The 19,847-nt window shown below is 45.3% G+C and overlaps 1 protein-coding gene across 10 annotated transcripts in view; it reads right to left on the minus strand.

Annotated features, from left to right (window-relative positions):
- The window catches only part of tnk2b (tyrosine kinase, non-receptor, 2b), a 29,352-nt gene extending 10,076 nt beyond the window's left edge, over positions 1-19,276 (minus strand). Inside the window, exons 1-9 of one of the 10 annotated variants that reach the window (XM_019877879.1) lie at positions 18,768-19,276; positions 15,779-15,857; positions 12,682-12,858; positions 7,828-8,268; positions 2,954-3,134; positions 2,633-2,703; positions 1,712-1,981; positions 1,465-1,617; positions 774-937 (exon numbers count right to left, since the gene is read on the minus strand). In XM_019877879.1, coding sequence (XP_019733438.1) covers positions 774-937; positions 1,465-1,617; positions 1,712-1,981; positions 2,633-2,703; positions 2,954-3,134; positions 7,828-7,908 — 920 coding nt within the window. In that variant the 5' untranslated portion in view covers positions 7,909-8,268; positions 12,682-12,858; positions 15,779-15,857; positions 18,768-19,276. Of the gene's footprint in view, positions 1-773; positions 938-1,464; positions 1,618-1,711; positions 1,982-2,632; positions 2,704-2,953; positions 3,135-4,256; positions 5,527-7,827; positions 8,269-8,352; positions 9,398-12,681; positions 12,859-14,700; positions 14,716-15,778; positions 15,858-18,767 lie in introns of those variants that run through there. The other 9 variants (XM_019877878.1, XM_019877880.1, XM_019877883.1 and 6 more) reach the window with 9 other exon arrangements.
- Between the last annotated feature and the right edge of the window lie 571 nt (positions 19,277-19,847).

A 19,847-nucleotide genomic window follows, 5' to 3' on the forward strand; every position in this document is an offset into this window, starting at 1 on the left:
CAACGACAGTCAAATGGCGCCGACATTCCTCCCAATCAAAAACAGTGCTGGCATACCCATGCTGCCGAGAAGGCAAAACCACCAAGCACCGAGTCTCCTCCTTGATGAATGTCGTGGCCAAAAAAATGCTGAAAACAGTCCACATCAGGTCCACACGACGTAACAACAAACACAAAGTGACAAAACAAACAGAAAAACAACAAAAAAAAGCAAGGCTCATGAGAGCACTTGCAGATGGCTGCCTACTCGGGCGCCATCTTGGACTTCTTACTCGTGGTTGTATTCCAAAAACATTGCATGCTGCATCATCCAACAATATTGCAGCAGCAGTGTGTTTTAACTATGGCATTCCTGTTTGCCACGAGACATACAATTAACTCAGACATAATACAAAATCATGCAAAATGCATCATCCGTTTGTGTAAATTAACTGAGGAAATTAGTGGTGCCTGTTGAGGGTGTTATAATTGGCTTCGATTCGGACCAGTCCGCCCAAAAACCAGCCAGGAAGTGACTCATTTAGCCCGTGGGCCAAGTCACCCTGTAATAGTCTACAAATGTCTGGGTGGAGAAGTCAGAAAGCAAAAGACCGCATCCATAAAATCACGTCAGATGCCATAAAAATGTCGAAAAAGGGAAAACACTAGCAATTAAGTCCAAGGCAGATGAACACCACTCAAAAAAAAACAACAACAAAAAAAAAAAAAGATTTTGAGCCGCACATCCCGCCCGTTAAAAGCTCAAAATCAAATCACGTTGTGGTCTACTGTTACCTGGCCGCCAGATCCCTGTGGATGAAGCGCCTCTGCTCCAAATAGGCCATGCCACAGGCCACCTGCACTGCATACTGGCACAGAGTGTGGATCAACACGGGGCCCTGTGGGTGGACGCGCCGCAAGCGCTCCAGCAGGGAACCAAGTGGCGCCAGCTCGGTCACCTAGCGCATGTGGGGGGGGCAGGGGAGAGAGAGAGAGAGAGAGAGAGAGAGAGAGAGAGAGAGAGAGAGAGAGAGAGAGAGAGAGAGAGAGAGAGAGAGAGCGATGAATGGCTGAGGAAAGTCAGTTGAAAAATGAAGCACACAGGAAACTTCGAGAAAGAGCAGGGGGGCGCTTATGTTGACAAAGTAACGCGACAAAAACAGGAAGCTCGAAAAGTCATGACGTAGCTCCCAAACTATTTGGCGCCCGAAGGTAGCGCGGTGTTGAAAAGGCAGAAATGCCAGCGGCTCTTTTTCGCCCAAAGTGCACGTGCTCTCCTCCCTTCCTGTTTCTCCCCGCTTTCCTCCATCCTCTCATCACTCTTAAGACACAAAAGGCTTCGGATGCCAAAGCAGATTAGAACGGACTTGTGAGGTCATGCGCGCGCGAGAGGAGAGAGTCTTGACACGTATTCGCACGAGTTAATGCGTCCCCGATACGTTTGGACAGTCCTCCCTCTGTGGGCGGCGTTCTGTGTGTGCACTACCATCTTCATTGGGTGTGTGAGCACCACACCGTAGAGGCGAATGAGGTTCTGGTGATCCAGCGAGTGCATGGCGTTGACCTCACAGATGAAATCCTCCAGAGCGTCGGGCTGGCTGAGCACGTCTGGCTTCAAACATTTGACAGCGACGTTTATCTACAAAACGGGACACGAAGACATCAATATGGCCTCGCCCAACAAACGTTTCGGTGTGTACATATTGTCACGTAGGATCTAAAAGGGTCGTCACCATCTTCCCTGTAGGGGTCAGCCACTCGCCTCTCTTCACAACGCCAAAAGAGCCGTCACCGAGTTTTTCCAGGAGAGTCAGGTCCTTCTCCGGGATGAGGCAGGTCAGAGACTGCCGTTGGCCATCGAGGGAAATGTCCTCGGTGGAATGTGTGGCCAGGAGCCCCTCCACCGGGCCCAGGGGTGGTGTGGGAGACCGTTTACGGTAGGAGGAGGCGGGCTGGCCCTGCTGGGGAAAGTCTGCCCCATCTGGACGCTTACCGCTGAACACCTTGAGAGGAATAGAGGGAGACAACAACAAAGTCAATTCGGAAATTGAGTAAAAACAGTCAATTCCACAGCTATGCTGCAACGCCCGTGTCAGCTCCAACCCGATGTTTCTCTCACGCATGCCATTTTAGAGTGATAATGACCTGCCCAAAGAAACTCGCTACACAGCAATCGGATAATTAGAAAAGCCATGTCGATGAATCGTTGGTGCCTAACATGTTTGACTGACCAAATATAAACAGTAGCAGTCAGTGTACGGTGTTATGGTGTCACATTCGCGCCGTAGCAGACATGACATCATGCTGTCAGCTTTTTAAAAACGCCACGGTAGACACCGTGCGATTCCGAAGAGGAGGCTCGATATTCAAACTATTCTGACGATGACCGAGCAGAACTTAAAATAAGCCAAAGAAGAAAAAGAAAAGGGAGCTGCTCTAATCATGCGTTGAGTGGATAATCAAAACACCGTAAAGCCGTTTAGAGAACCACATGCTCATGATAGCAAGAGTGACTATGGATTCGTGCTGGCCAATGTGAGAATATGTTTTTTATTCTGTGACTGACAGACAGATGCCATCAAGTAAAGATGTCGCACATGCCATGTGTGTGTGTGTGTGTGTGTGTGTGTGTGTGTGTGTGTGTGTGTCTCCACCTTGCTCATCCAGGACTTGCGCTTGCACATGGCTTTCCTCCTCTTTACAGCCTCCCACAGTCTTCTCTGCCCTTTTTTAAACCAAGAGAATGCTAGATGTCACACCAATGCAGAAAAACAGCAGCAAGACGACTGAGCGCATACTCTTTATGCTTACAAAACAACAACCAAAACCCCACTTCATGAACCCGTGGTAGGAATAGCGCTGCACATGACTAGAACAATCTTGAATTGCTTCTCAAGACTGTACATACACTACAATACATACAAAAAAAAATATTCTGTAGGCATGCCCAAAGGAGAGCAGGGGCAGCTTCTCACCAGGTCGACCCAAGCCAATCTTCTCCAGGTCTTCATCCTTGACATAGTCGAAGTGGGAGAGCCGCGTGACGTTGAGGTCATCTCGGATTCGCAGGAAGTACTGCTGCAACTGGACTTCGATCAGCAGCTCCAGCAGCCACTCTGTGCCTTCCTCACACTGCTGCATATTATTGCCCAGTTTCTGCAAGGACACACACACAAAAAAGGTCAGTGTCTTTTTTCATGCAGGGTCAATAGCTGTCATGCCAAAGTTTTCGTTTCATGCTAAATTTTGTCTCCCCAGTTGGCAGCAATTCATGTTGTTAAATTAGCGCGCCAGATTGTAATTCGTGCAGCATTAATGTTGCAAATTTAGCTTCATTTGGATTCAAACAATACTTGGGATCTGGATGCAACTAAAGACTGTCTTTTCTGTAGAGTGCAGCCATTTTTTTTTGGTTGTTGATTCCTTGAATTAAGTATTTCAGGCTGCTGGTACTGTAAATATTGTAAAGTACATGTGTAATATATTCCACGAAAAAGCATTCAGCATGAGTTATTGCCCTTCACTGCACACGGCAAGCCTGGCCGTCCTACGCAGTCAACACATGCGTGTGAGTTCATCACAGAGTGAAGACGATGCAACTCTGTTTCCTGTCTGGGCTCTTTGCGCAGCGGTGTCAAGTCTGAAGCCGTCAGGGCTTGGACGACAAATAACTCTCTGCTAGGTGCGATATTGGGATATTGGCTGCAACCAATCTGACCATTAATCAATGAATTAGATTTAAAAAAAAGATTTTCAATTGCGACAGTGGAGAAAATGCACAAATGTTATTAGGGTTCACTTCACGATTTGGTCTGCAATGTCTGAAAATTGACCAAAATCTGCCATCCATCAATGTAAGATCTATTCTGCGTTTTCTGTTGACGGTCACGGGAGGCCGGAGCCGACCCCCGGCTAACTTCGGGGAAAAGGTGGACTACACCCCGGACGGGTCGCCGGACGTCACAGGGCACACATACACGGGTAGAGACGGACAACCACTCACTCTCACATTCACGCCATCACCGATGGGTCAGAACTCACGCTGCCCGCAACCAAGTACCACGGTGCCATTTGTCCCCAGATGTAGTTCGAGAGAAAAGTGCCGGATGTCGCAGATGACATTCGCACACGGACATACAAACACGCAAGAAGTACAGGCCAAAGTCATGACTTGGGACAGCCTTATTCTGCTCTTACTGTACATCCTGCTGCAATAACAACCCCCCCCCCCACACACACACACACTTCTTTCTGACTACAAAAGTCAAACAAACTTACTCGATATTCATGAAAGCGTGCCAGGAAGGGGAACGTCTTTCTCAGCTTGTCAAAGCGTCGCATCCTGAATTCCTCAGTCCTTATGAGAGTAGAGGAGGCCAAAAATGTGCTTTTGTGATCTCGGCTCGTCCCCCAAACCATTCGAAGAAACGCTCCGCTCTGAGCTTCCCGGTATCCGAAAGAATGGGTCGACCGATTCCCTGGATCCAGATGTGGAGGTTTGAAGCCAGGAGGGCGGCAAACGGCGTCTCGCAAAACGGTGCGCAAATCCACCACATTCCATGGCAGGCCGATCCCTCTGAAAGTCCGCTCTTGAGTTTTGACTCACTCACGCGGGCAGTGAGACATTTCAGCGTGCAAAAAGAGTGAGTGAAAGTAAACAGCCAATCCTAGCGTGAGCTCTCTCCTCACAGCAATGAGCCGGGGACTCGAACTTTGCGGAACTTCACCAGTGAATCACTCCTCCCTCTGCCCTCCCTCTCGCTGGCCGTCTTGACTCTGCGTGCGTCGCTACTGTCTGTTTGCTTTTTCAGTCTTCCGAACAGCGTGGGGCTAAAAATAGGCGCTTCTTCTCCCTCGCTCGATCACCCTTCAGTAAGCCAGACAGACTGGAGATATGCAGCCAGTCAGAGTCTCCGGTTTCTTCTTCTTCTTTTTTTTTTAAATACGGTGTAACAAGATGAGCATGCGCATGCACTCTCTCTTTGCTGTGATGCAATGTCACTTCTTATTTGGCTCTGGACACACGTCACCGATATATCTCCACAGCTCCCACTCTCCCATTCACTCCCTCCTCTTCTGAAAATAGAACATGGGGCGGATTTCCTTGCGCTCAGACCTGGTGGTCTCGCTCTTGTTCTGCCGGTCTGGGACATCAATTTTGACACGCAAAGTCAGGTACGCTCGCGAAATGACTCTGGATCCAACTTTTGGTTTTCCAGTATTTTCCAGGTTTTATTGTTCATAGAACGACATGCATCACAGAGGCGATTTCTTCCAATTCCGCCCTTTCTTGTGGATTTGCGACGCGGCGTCTCATTCAACTCTTCTTCTTGAGTCACCTCTTCGCAACTTTTCTCATGAGCTCGGCGCCTGGTTCTTCCGCCCACCCTCCTCCTCTGCACTCGGTCAGCCGAGTGGAGTCCAGAGCAGCACCCGGTGCAGAAGACAGAGGCGTCATGGTATTCGGCCCTAGAGAAGCATTTGATCCGGGGCCAAAGGGTCACATTCAACTGCGCGATGGGAGAGCTGTGTTTCCTGTGATGCAATCGCCACCCCTCGTCCCAAAAAAACACACACAAACATGCCCACGCACGCGCGCGCGCACACACATGTACCACCTCGGCTGCACTCCTTGCACTTTCTAAACATGGCGCAGATTCAAAGGATGAATTAGAGGAGAGCAACATAAAAGGGGGTGAAAACAGTCATCCTTTTGGAGACTTCTTTTCATGTTATTACCACAACAAAAGCCAAATTGCTTGAGCTGGCTTAATGTGGTATCTTTGTGTGTTAAGTTTGTGTGTATGTACACTTTTTGCTAAAAACATCCATCATTAAAAGAGGTGGTGCAATTAAAAAAAAAAACAAAACATTATAGCAACACATATTGCCATGTGTTTACCAAATAGTTAAGCGGCTCCTTGATTCCCCGCATCTAGTTGGCACATCTGGCTCACATGTGGCTGCTCATTGAAGTAATTAGAACGTGTTCATTCCACAGCATGTGACAGGATACAACAACAAAATAGACAAGACCCTTCCCCGACAACGGCTTCCTTTCCGTAAGCGACCCTTCGTTAAGTCGGCTCATTGGGATGGAATATAAATCGCAGTAAAGCAACCTCGGTGTCTGTGATCAAATGTTTGGGATCGATCGCGGGCAATGTTGCGCGTTTGGGACCTATCATGCCAAAAGAATGTTACTCTTTTGTCGCATTGATACCAAAACGTGCTATTTTTTTAAATCTAGGGTGAGGGAATACGGTTCTCCCTTCATGAGAACGCGAATGAGCGCTGACTTGCATGTCAGAGAAACACAAAGATGACAACCTCGGCAAATGTCCGTCAAAAGAAACCTACTGGTTGACGAGACAACGCAACAAGGCATACATTTGGCAGCGACCAAGAAACATCGCAGTGCTGAAAAGCATGCGCGTGTGTGGATCACGACTCTGATTTACATCGGCGAGGTGCCCGCTGAAGTATCAGTGCATGGAATGCATCACAATGGTGCCAGCTGCCTCATCGCTAAGGAGATTGGATCAATAGGATTACCGTAATGGTCAGTGTGTCAACCTGCTGCTGCAAACTAACGCCACTAGGTGGCACTAAATCCGATGAGACTGGGTGCAAAGAGCTTGCACATTAGCACAAGGTTTTCTTTTATTTTGATTTGGACTCTAAAAGCCGTACACCTATTTTGACTTCAAAGCTATCTAATGAAGCATCTGGTGTGTTGACCTACTGTGAATGTACAAATTTTATTGCAAACTAATTTCATTCCTACAAGAAAAGGGAGGACCAGGATTTTTTTTCTGACATAAAACTATTGACTTAGTTTTGTTTTTTTTCTTTAAGGAATTGTAAAGACATTTGAATTAAGGCAAACATATATAGTCACTTATAGGGTTGCCTTAACCACTACCTCAACTTTTTTCTCATCTCAGGCAAAACGTAAATAGTTTTTAATGCTTAATTAACAGTTCAGGTTGCAGTACAAAAAAAAGCAGTCATATATTAAAACTATTATTTTATAACTTGTCATGCTGTGACGAGAACTGCTGACAAGAGACTATCGTGGCAAAATGTGTGACTAAAGCGTGTCAATCAATGCCATGCGTGCACACGCACTCTCATATCACACGCATGCGGTCTGCCGCACAGAGCCGGAGGCTTGCGCTGATCGTTTTCTAGGGTGGATTATTTTACTTAGGTTAGCAAAAAAAAAAAAAAAAAAAATCAAATTAAAAATGTAAAAGAAAGAGACAATTCTTGAAATAAATCAAGGGCAAACATACAGTGGCTCTGGAAATTATTCATAGCGCTTCACATTTGTGACACATTTTGTTCCAGCCTCATTGGAATTTGAAATTCTTTCTTTTTTTTTCCCCCTTCGAAATTCCACATACAACACCCCATTTAGACGATGTGAAAAAGGAGACATGATTTAATGTCTGGCCACAAGTACGAATGAAAGTATAAATATGGTTAAGTACTGTTGTAAGGCTTGAAATGAGTGTTTTTTCGCATCACGGTTTGCGAGTCAAATGATTCACTTTTTGCACGTCAAACAAACATTGAACGTTAAGTATGAAGCATCGATGGTCAATGTGTTGAGCAACTCGCAGGAGTTCTCACCGTTACTAGCTGCCTTCTTCATGAACGCGCAAGCCGCTCATCACACTTTGGGTCATGTCGGCTGGCTTTGCGACGTCACAAGCCAACTTAAAAACTCTTCATCGGGCGCTAGCATATTAATGACTTATTTCTACTTTAGTACAATCTTCGAAAGCACGGAACACTGCTCTGTTGGAATGGGAATCATGATGAAAAGAAAGAAGAGCTCTACCTCTTCATCATCACCGGTTACGCAGCGGCCGTCCGATTCGGACGTCTCCTGCAGCCTCTGGTATTCTGCCGTCTCCCCCATGGCAGCACTTCCGCATCTGATTAATATCTTCCAAGTGCAACTGAAGCGATGTCGTCAAGTCAGAGGCTCACTTCAGCTCGCTTCACGGTTTCTGTTTTCCCTCCGCTTGCGGCGTTCCCTGCTTTTGCATCGCTTGGAGTTCATTTACATGCGACGCTGCAATACTCCGACCGTCATTGTGGTCCTCATTTTGTGTCGAGTCAGCTTAGACAAAGAGCTCACGGTTCACTGATAACGGCCGCGCTCGCTGCCCAAGTGCTGGTCTATGCAATAACGGATTTGATGGAGGATTCTGGTGGGCTCCGGAAAGGCGATCCTCCGCAAATCCGCCTTTTAGCCGCAAATGTTGTGTTGTCCAAGCTGAAGAAAGATAAGAACGGGTTAGCGCCCGCCACAATTTGCCGCTGGTGATGTGAACTTCCCGGATGGTTCAAAGCTGATCACTTCACATTCAGTTGGTGGTCATTGTTCAGTCCGGACATAGAAATCGCTTAGTTGGGTCCTCAGCGGAGCTGCTGCAGGTGGAAAGGAGAAACGAAATAAGGAGACACCATGCGGCACCTAAAGGTAGGGATCCGAAAAGGCTCGATTTCCACGACCAAAATTGCCTCACCTCCTCTGTCACCGTCTCGCTGACTCCTCCTTTGCACTGTTTTAGAGCTGACGCATGCTCTTCTTTCATATCCGGCGATGCTACGCTCTCCCTTTCTATCTCTGTGCTCCAGTAATGTCAGTTTCTCTCCACTCATAGAAATGTCATTGCGAGCATTTTTTTTTTTTTTTACCTTATTTCATCCTTCCTGCCTTTCAGGAACAGATATCCAATGACACAAATACAGTCGTCGGGGATATTTAATGCTTTGACTTAAACCGTCTTTCCTGATTGCTCGGTTGATGCCTAATCCCATGTTGTTGTTGTTGTTGTTGTTGTTGTCGGTCGCCCCTTTCCTCCTCTGGATCTGAACCCCTTTAAACTGCTTTCCACACCCCCCTCTTGATCCCGGCACCAGATTTGGTGAGTGGTCGCTTCCTCTGTTATCGTAGCAAAATCCACCCACCCCTCTTCTTCCTCGCTGTCCCTGTGCCCCGAAGTCAGCATGGATCCGGTTTATGGTGGTCCTGATAGAGGCAGCCAATGGCAGCAAACGCAAGGCACGCACGAGGGAGAGGTAGGAGGGACAAGGGGAACAGGAGGGGGCCTAATGAGGAGAGTTAATCTTCCATCTGAGAGGGATTTATGTTAAAAAATAAATAAAAAAACAGCGTCCTGTGTGCGTGTGTCAAAAGCACCTCTCCCACTATTGGGAAGGTATCCAGACCATCTGGCTCCATACTGAATGGACATCTGGATGGAGAAGAAAATAGAATGAAAGAAACAGTACGTGTGGTAGTTGTGGACAAGCGCATGTGTTTGGACATGACCGTCTCCTGGTCCCAAGTTGGAGTTGAAATAACAGCTGACATGGGACTTATTGTGAACTGCAATCACCATTTTTATTTTATTTTTTTAGTTTCTCCGATACACATGGCTTGCCTCGTTTCCTTCGTCTCCACAAACTGTGGCCCGACTCCCCTCCCACTCTCATGTCCAGTCCGATTTTGTTGATATCCTCTGGCCGGTTAATCGCAGCTCGCCGTGCAACATTCGCTTTTTGCTCTCCTGGCTCGGCCGCTCTTCAAACTGTTCGTGTCACATGAGCGCCACACCAAATTTCAATTCATCAAAGAAAGGATCAGTAGAATTAGCAAAACACAAATACTAACAGAAAGTACATATAATCTTAACTTTTGCAGAGGACATTGAAAACAAAATATTTTCACAGCTTTTTACACATAACAGGATTGATTTTCTCCACGCCTTTGTCTTCTGGTTTGAAGTGCATGCTGCTGTAAAGCCACCCGGGTTATTCTTATTGGTCGCGCTCGCAGCTGAGGAGCAGCCAATCACAGATTTGGTGTCAAAGGCTTACGACCTCACTGAGCCTGCGTCAGCTACGAAATCAACATCTGTGATCCCCAACTCTATCGCTGCACCCTTTTGTGTCATCCCGTCTCATTTCTACAACATTTGATCATTTATGTTTAACTCAGCCATGTCCGGTTTCACCAAACGCACCCACTGAACCGTGAATTTTAACCCCTCAATCACGTCCGAACCCAGACTTAAAATACGGTCGTTGTGAAAGCTGGAAAATTTTTCAAACACAAAAATGCCGGCGCCTTCGCCAATGACCCCGACAGCTTTATTTGTCAGGCAACTTGAGTGGGGGGGGGGGGGGGGGGGGGGACGTAAAGCCGAGTCTGTTAAAACATGCAAACGCCTTCTCTTTCCGTATGATGGAGCATCAGGAGAAGGAGATCAGACAGACCGTGGGTGTAAACGACCAGAACTCTCGAGACCAAACACCGACTCGAAGAGACCACGGAGAGTCCTTAGCGACATGAAGGACCACGACTCCACAGCATTTGTTGAATCAATCAAGCTTTGGCTTTGGCTACACCAATCAGTCTTGATCGCCCCTTTCCCAGAAATATTTCCATCTTGGCTCAACGTGCGCGTGGATGATACACGCTACATCATTCTCGGCTCCCATGCCGTCTTTCTAGGAGAAGACTGAAGGCTCGCTTGAGTGCGGGGAGGTGTTGGCTTTCCCGTGTGTCCCTTCAGGCGAAACAGGTGGCAGTTAAGAGGAGAGCTCACGGCCGCCGAGCAACGCGGGGCAGGATTAGGGGGACACGAGTATGACAGGAGAACTGCTCATCATTGAGTAACATTTCTCCTCAATTAATCAAGGCACACACGCACCAAACTGTAATCGGTGAGGAAACAGTTTCTGTGCTGTGAGCCAAAGTCAATGTTGATCAGTTAAACATTAAATGTGCTTCAATGTTTCTTACAGAGGCAGGCAGAAGGAGAGGCTAAGTTTGCATAGCTTTGTGTACACTGATTACAATATTGACATTTTTTTTTTTTGGAGTTGTTTTTTGTGGTTGTCAACATACCAACCGTGTTGGTGTAACAGACTGAAAAAAAACCCCACTTAAAATCCAACCGTGACGGTATTATTACACAGTACTGTATTGTTTTCAAAATCTGTCCATCTGTGCATCTCCAGGGGGCCAAGCCCTTCCCCCCTCCGTCCATGAAACCTTGTGAAGCCTGTGCATTGAAAAAAAAATAAACGTTCAACCAAAAATTATGGGGGAAAACCCCCCACATAAGACCGCCTAGCGTTTTCCATGAAAAACAAGGCTTGACTCCCAGCTCGACCACAATAATTTTAAAAAGTGGAGAAAAAATATATTTTAAGATTCATTCATTCATATATAAAAAACATGGAAAAACAAAATCTGCCTATCTGTGACTCCGCCGGTGCTAAAGAGTGAGTATGCGGGGGTCCACTGTATATCAAGTACTGTATAATATGCACAGCATCTCTTTGGCCACAAGAGGGCAGAGTTAAGCAACGTTAAGAAAGTGGCACATTGTGAATGAAGCGATCATTTACAGTCAAAAAAAGAGAAAAGTTGCCAAAGTTATGAACAATACTAACAACAACAATCATAATAACTACTATAATATGAAAGCTTGCTTCCACTTTCTGCGTTTAGATGTGTGTGTGTGTGTGTGTGTGTGTGTGTGTGTGTGTGTGTGTGTGTGTGTGTGTGTGTGTGTGTGTGTGTGTGTGTGTGTGTAGTGATATAGTCTCATTCACGGCCACTACAAAATTGCTTCATCGCTCAACTGTGTGTGTTTATGGGGGGTGGCGGGGGAGGATATGCAATCTGCACTTCCGGGCGCTGCCGCTGAGAAGTGCATGACTGAGCATAGTAGAAGATAAGAAAGACAACAACATATATTGCTCTGTGGCCTTGAGCGTTAACTCATCATACAGGGATTGGGGGGGGGGGGAATGATGGAAACTAGTTGATAGGTAAAAAACAAAATAAAACGGTGCACACATTTAGTACAGGAAGAGATGACGAGTGCACCACTGGATGGTATGGTGTGACAGCCGGATCTATGCTCAGGGTTAAAATAACACTGTCCTGCTTCTTCCATTCACCCAAAGACACACACACACACACACACACACATACACACACACACACACACACACACACACACACACTTGGACTCAGGGAGGCTCCCTGTCCTCTTCCGTCTACTCTGTCAGTCTGAGCTCCCAAGGCCCTCCAAGCATTCGGAGACACTCTCCACAAAAAGCTCACTCAATGGCGCTGCTATTTTAGGAGGTTTCAGTCCACGCTGCGATGGCCACATCCTTCCGTATTCCTCTTTTCGTCATAAGCTCACTGCTTTCGTTCCTGTCTGTCTTAACTGCAAGACCCGCTGTCATTTCAACATAGTGCCATCACCCCTTTCAAAGGGTCAAACACCGTTGTGGGACGCTGCTCAACCCACAGGTTGTCAAACTTTTCATTAGTTTTTTTTTCTTTTTTTTTTTCCATTAAACAAACAAGCAATGTAGCAGGTAGTTAAGATGCGTAAACGGACACCTGCCTCAAAGTGTCTGACTGGCCAGCGTCCAGTGCGCGGGTCTGTTGCCGGCACAGGCGTTTCTATAAAGCCACCCTGACTCGGACTTCCTTCCACGATGATTGCGCAGCGTGACCACGACCCACAAACAAAGGGGTAACAATCAAAAGGCTCTTTCATACACAATGGGCACGTCTGATCAAACGAGACCGCACAATTGGGCTGTTCTGATAGCACCGAAACAGAGATGGCGATAAACAAATGATTCTTACCTGTGACATGAAGGCCGAAGAAACGCGGTTGTCTACCACAGATGATCCTCTCGGGTTGAAGACAAAAGGTCAGACGACCTTAGACGGGGGCCCCCAGTCCATCTGACCAGCGACAAGACCATGACGTGGTAATTTCATCTTCGCTCATTGGTTTAAACTAATGCAGATGTGCATTTCCTGCAAATAAAAACAACACTGATTGAGTCATACAAAACCAGAGACAAGTCTCGAATAGACACCACATGAATTAACGATCAAACATTTTCTTACAAGACTTTAACAAGAGTGTAACAACCGTATTTTCCATTTTTAGATGTTATGAAAGTAATAAAGTGAACCCCTGCTATGCATGGCCGATAGGGGCCAAAAAATGCCGGGATTAACCAAAATGCAAGGTTAATTCACAAAATGGCAGCAAAGCTATTTATTTACCGCGGTCTGTAACGAGACAGACAAAATAATCAGCAAAGTACCACGGCATGCAGCGAGCATGTCACCGTTTGCACTACTCTGAGAGTGTGTGTGTGTGTGTGTGTGTGTGCTCGGATAGGCAATGCACACTCGCATCCCCTTAATTTGCGAACGCAGCATGTGTTCTAAACCAATCCGAAGCTTGCATGTGAACTGTGTCCAACTCGACTGCCTGACACACCGGGGCACCTAAAATGCGCAACGGCACTCTGTTTTTAGTGCAGAGAGAGCCGAAAGGCACATTTCAACCACAGCAGTTGAAAGTGTCCAAGGTGCATTCAAGGACAGAAAATAAAACCAGACAGTATCAATAAATGAAACACGATGACAATAACGCCAACCCTCCACAATACGCTGCCAGAGTAATACATCGAGAACAAAAATGGGAAACAGGGGAGTCTTTCAGAGTATAATGGTGACTAAATCCCCCCAAAAGTCTTCAATTCGGTTCATTGACCGTATGCCATAACCTTTGTGAGGTTTTAATAACCACATACTGCAAAAGCAGAGTCAGATGTTTTCATTGAACATTTCCTGGTGGCTGTGCATACAGAAACCCGAGCGTCCGCCAACATCCACCCACTGTCTGCACATGCTGGCATCAGAGTGTTGACAACAGCGGTTATTTGCTCAGCGTGACCACATCACGGCCGATAACGCGCATAGTGGGAGCAATTTCCTGAGCTGGATATGAACTGAATTGACATTGTTCCAAGCTAGCTCTGTGGGTAGAAATGCCGGCGGGGCGGTGAATGAATGAATCCATCAGATTTACCCAGACAAATTGGGACACATTCAAGCGCCACCAAATCAAGTAGATCACTGAAGAGTCCTGCGAGCGGTTGAAATAGCAAGCATGACTTCTTCACATTGACCCAGGGCATAAGTCTGCACACGCTGCACTTTGTGAATAAATCCAGATACTCAATCTCGTCTTCCTGAAGTGAAAATGCCTCAATCAACCTTTTATCAACACACACCCCGTGAGTGAGTCCAAACCGGTCAGCTGCCATGATGTCACATAAAAGTGCCACTGCGTCAGTGGGCTGGACAGGAAAAAGATACTTTATGATCCCCACCCTGATACATAACACACACCAATACACTACAGAGAAGTCAAAGAGCAAAAAGAAGTCAAGAGACACAGACGAAAACAAACACACAAATGTACAAGGGGTGTTACTGTGTTGACTTCAGTAAGGACAGTGACTTGCTAAGTGACAAAACTCGGGACACCTTTTACACCCCAAAAAAACGCGTTGCTCATTCAGCGCCAGGGGTCGGCGCTGTGCTGAGCTGGTGCTTAACAATTTCTGACAAAGAACGTGTTTGGTTTTCCACCAGCCAAGAGCCAAGTACGTCATTATGTCATCGTAAAGCGTCCACACGTCACTGCTTACGTCACCGTTTACCCAAGAGTAGCTGCGATATAAATAATAATAATAATAATGATAATAATGCACTGGTAGCTAAGCAACTTAGCATCAGATCGATTATACTTGTATGTAGTATATAACAATCAGGGAGATATAATCAGCAAACGCTTACCGGATTATCTTTTTTGTAAATTTCCCCAGTGTGGGACAAATAAAGGATATCTTATCTTATCTTATCTTAATCATTGTAGATGATCACGAGGCTGCCTGCGAGCTGGAGATGGCATGCTAGCTGGGTACATCCACCATCGCTCTGTTGGTAGGACATAATTGTGCCGGAGTTTACCGCTCAACAGTTTGTGCAAAACTTCCGTGTGTCCAATGCTAGCTGGGTACATCCGCCATCGCTCTGTTGGTAGGACATAATTGTGCTGGAGTTCACCGTTCAACAGTTTGTGCAAAACTTCCGTGTGTCCAGGGAGTCATTCCTCTACATCTGCGATCGTCATGGAGTCATTCCTCGACATCTGCGATCGTCATGATAAACCCGCCCCACCCGCTGCCTGACGTAGTTAGTGGCAGAATCTGGCCCGACCAATAATTGGGGGCATCTTAAGCACCAGTTTCAAGCACCAGAGCTCGAGCTAGAGCCAATTTCGGTGGTGGAAAAAGAAAGAATTGGTGCTAACCTGGGCACTGGCCCGGATAACCATACGTAACAAAGCGCGGCGGAAAGGGTCATCAGAGGTCCGAGTTGAAAAACAAGTCTTTAAAGTAGTCACCAAAGACGCAAAACCCCCTGCCTACATCATCAGCAAATCCTGCTGGAAAATCTCGATCGGTTAAGCCGTTTTATTTCAAACGTGACACTGTCTATGTTTTGTAATTCACACCATACGTGACTTGAATTGAAACAACTCACCGACCAACAATAAGAAATGGGAGCACACGCACAAAGCGCTGCGGAAAAGGGTCATCAGAGGTCCGAGTTGATAAACAAGTCTTTAAAGTAGTCACCAATGACGCAAGACCCCCTACCTACATCATCAGCAAATAATGCTGGAAAATCTCGATTAGTTAAGCCGTTTTATTTCAAATGTGACACTGTCTATGTTTTGTAATTCACACCTTACGTGACTTCAATTGAAACAACTCACCGACCAACAATAAGAAATGGACACAAGCATGCAATTTGCCTTTAAAAAGGACCTCTCATTCCGTCTGAATCAAGTCGAGAATGGTCGACCTACCTCTCCTGTTCGGATTCCTGGTGTCACCAATTAACTAAAATTACACGCAATATATGAAGGACGGACGGGCCAACTCCATCTAAAATCAAGAGCAGAGAAAAGCTGCCATTGAGGGCTGCGTTCATAGAGAAGAAGAAAAAAAACCTGGTGGTCAAAGGTAAAGATGATACCCTGTGGGAGAGGTGATCATTCTCCTCTTTCAGAAAGCCCGGACTGCAGTGAGTCATGACGGTTCCATTCCCCAAGTGGGGCAAGCATGTTTTCATCTACAGTAGCGCAAGTACTGAAACGGAAGAGAATCAAATATTCTCATGAGAAGGATCTTTTTTTGAATGCCCTCAATAATGACTTTGAAAAGTAATATGGCGAAAGATCATAGAACCTCCTTGAAATGAAGGTTCAGTATCGCTTTGTCTCACCAACAATGGCAACAATCAGGCAGGTCTTGAGGCACAAGTGTTTTGTTCCAAGTTTTACTACAGGAATATTTTCAAACAATCGCTACAGCAAAACGGTTGGTTCACGCGGGAAGGAATTGCAACTTTTGGAACGGTTGCCGGAGTTTTAATTTACCTTACATCCATTTTTAATGATTTGTCAGTTTCAAGTTCTTAATCATCAAGGCCTGTGAAGAGGTTTATATATATTTGGTTATTTATTTTCAGTTGTGTGTGAAAATACAAGTGAGCTACTCAGTCTGTAACTCATCCAGCAGTCTTTTTCATATCATACTGAATAATTTGAAAACAAGTCACAAACGGGTGCATTTACCGAACCCTTCTTGTGACAACCAAATGAATGCTGATGCTGTCCGTCCCTAATTAAATCAATCCTCCGTGAGGAAATTGAGGAAATTGACTTGACTTTGCGACACTGATTGTACTTAACTCCATTTATGTCCCATGATGGTCGGTCAGTCGTGCCAGTCTCATCTCAGTAACTACTGTAATGGAATGTCCTATAAATGACAAGATTTGGAACTGGAAGAAGAAGCCAAGGCAGCATAAACAATGAAATTACCTTCTGTATGTGAAGGTGCGGGTGTGGGATTTACAGGGGTTAAACTGAGCTGAGGTGAACTTTAAAAAGGCAGGAAGTCGAGCTCTTCGTTCTATTGCCCTCAGGCATTGTATTTGATACAAAGAGTACGTGTGTGTGTGTGTGTGTGTGTGTGTGTGTGTGTGTGTGTGTGTGCACACGCACGCATGCATCACAACAGGATGTCAGAGTAAATGGGGAAAGTGAGATACATTGCAGCAAGTAGTAACAAGTAAACGTCCCAAATGCCAAACTGCAAGTTTTCTTTCCAGATACAAACTGGCTGAACAGTCCTGCAAACGGAATTAACAATCCATCCAACTCTGGCAGGCCGATGTACGAGACGCTGCAACATTTTCTGTTTAGCTGTGTGTGTAGCATTATTGTATCTAATTTTCCCTCGAGACACTTATTAAATTGCTTGTTATTTTTCTGTTCAAAACTGGATACGCTTTGCTTTAACGCGGTTCCAGTGAGGTCGATTCGGTCACCCGAGCATTTCATTCCGGTCTTTCACAATGACATTGGGTTAGTTTAGCAATTAGCATGGCTCCTAAATCTTTGCCTCTGTTAATTACTCCTTGTCATCCCATCGTGGGAATGATACTTCAAAGAAATGTAGCGCCGCCCTGGAGGCTGCAATTACTGACTGAAGAGTGAAACCGCAACGTGTTTACCAAGCAGTAGTGGCTAGATGAAACTTGTTGCTAAATTTCCTATGAGCGGCGTCTCGCCTTGACCTGCCGACTACCCAGCTGCAGGTGACAGAAGCAGCCCAGCAAAGCTTCTTGAGACGTTCTTGGCCATTCCAATATATTTTTTTTTGTTGTATCAATGAGGCCCACAATGCAAACTGTTTGTGTCATTTGAATGCATACACAGGATGCCTTGAGGGACCTTTTTTCTTTTTTTATGGGGCGTGGGGGTTGTTTTATTTTCCAAAAGTAGTAATATTCAATATTTGCATTCACCGACATCTTTCTAAATTAAGACTTGACTCTTATTTATTTTTGCGTACGTTTATAATGTAGGATAACTATGTATGTGTTAATATGATTCACTTCCATGTACTGTTGTTCAGTGTGCCACCTAGTGGCAGCTATTTGGCCGAAGTTCGTTAATAAGAGATTTTCCCCATTAAATCAACGTTCCTATGGAATTCTTATGACACACAGTTTGCTGCAGATGACAAATGACGATAGACAAGTCGCAGACAAGTGACACAATAGAAACTTTAATCTGTATATCATCTTCACGATATGGGCCCGATCTATGTGGTATACAAAAAGAAAATATGAAGATGATTTCAAGATTATCCAATACCCGAAAAGGAACCACCTACAATTTCAATATAGCAAAATAAATTAACAGTACAATCAAATTATAATCCCTTGCTGGTTTACATTTTATCAACGGCACTACATGCACTCGTTATTTTACACTTTTAAGTTGTCTTAAACCCCACCAGTGAACTACAGAGCTTCAACGAATCACCATGTCCATTCCACAGTTTTACACCCAAAACTGAAACATATTTATTTCATGACGGTCCTCATTTCAGATGGTTCAAATTTAACTAAACCTATTAAATGATAATTTTCTTCTCGCAATTTGGCGAAAATCTGAGTACAAACAACATTCATTTTAATTTTAGTTTCTTCAATGTTTCATTTGAAGACCCAAAACAGGTTTCTGAAACAATCTAGAAGTGTGAGTGATTGCAGATGTGTGACAAAGTGTTGCAGTCAGTGTGTTTCACAATACAGTATCGTCCTGACAGCACCACTCTCTCACCTGTTGGCTCTTCCCTCAGCTCCTCAGCTACACAAGTGGGGTTCTTACAAAGTAAAACACGTTCACCAAACTGCAGTGCATTGTCAGACTGATCAAATACAAGCGTGTTATGTAAACACGTTGAATGCCCGACGGGGTTTTGGTCGCGCGCAAGTACCTGTCAATCGAGCTCGTGTCACTTGTTGTCAGCCCTTGTTCCGGTGTGCCTGACAGCCCAGCACGCCTGCTCCAAACTGACGACGACTGACGCATTGGGTGTTTTTAGCGTCAAGACAATGCCCGAATATATTCCCTACTCAATATGTCGAATTGTTCTGTAGTACGTCGTGTCCCAAAAGACTGCGTTAAAGCGGCTAGCGTCAGTTCTGTGGCGTCTTTGTACCGTTCAAAGATCGTCTAGGTCTAAATGTTGAGACATACCACAATGTGAAAGATTCACGAACCTACAGATAGTGTTCAATGCATCATTTAACCTTTTTTTAACCATACGTATAATTTCAAATATGACACAGTGACGGCATAGCACACCGAATTGTATTCCCACTTTAGTGTATTATCTTATTCGGTTTGGGCTATTTTTGTAATCCAAGTGGGAAGTTAGTGTCGTATACACCTTCTTTGATTTGTATTCACACTTCGTCCCACTCTTAAAGAGACACGCCAGAGTTCCCCCCCCCTTTTATTACGACTGAATGCAGTTGAGATATAGTGTTCACGTTCACGTTAAACATTAAAAAAAAAAAAACAAACAAAAAAAACCTTTGATATGTATTAGGTATTCACAACATGTCTTGAATGGAGGTTTGACTATATGACAACAAAAGTGGCTGTCCTAGAGTCTAAAAACTTTAGGTAGGCCTAACGTGTGGTTTACTATAATTTCGATGAATAATAAATGACAGCAATAATAACACGGTGAGGAATGTCATTAACACGACAGTCCTCAAGTTCTGAGCTTGAATGGCCGAAGCTCAATGTATTCCCCATACTGCCTCCCCTTCCACGTTAAAAAAAAGAAAAAAAAACATGCACGTTAGGTTAACGGCTGATTCCGAATTGCCCACAGATGTAATGCGACTGTGAATGATCGTTTGTCATCTGTCAGTGATTGAGGACACGCCATTTCCCATTCATTTTCTATACCGTTTATCCTCGCTCGGTAGCACTTCGTTCACTTCATGGAAATAATTTCGTTTACTTTGTCTCCATCATGTGGCCAAAACGATATTTGTTTTGC

Source organism: Hippocampus comes, unplaced genomic scaffold (genome assembly GCF_001891065.2).
Source record: "Hippocampus comes isolate QL1 unplaced genomic scaffold, H_comes_QL1_v1.1 scaffold317, whole genome shotgun sequence".
NCBI classification, from domain to species: domain Eukaryota; kingdom Metazoa; phylum Chordata; class Actinopteri; order Syngnathiformes; family Syngnathidae; genus Hippocampus; species Hippocampus comes.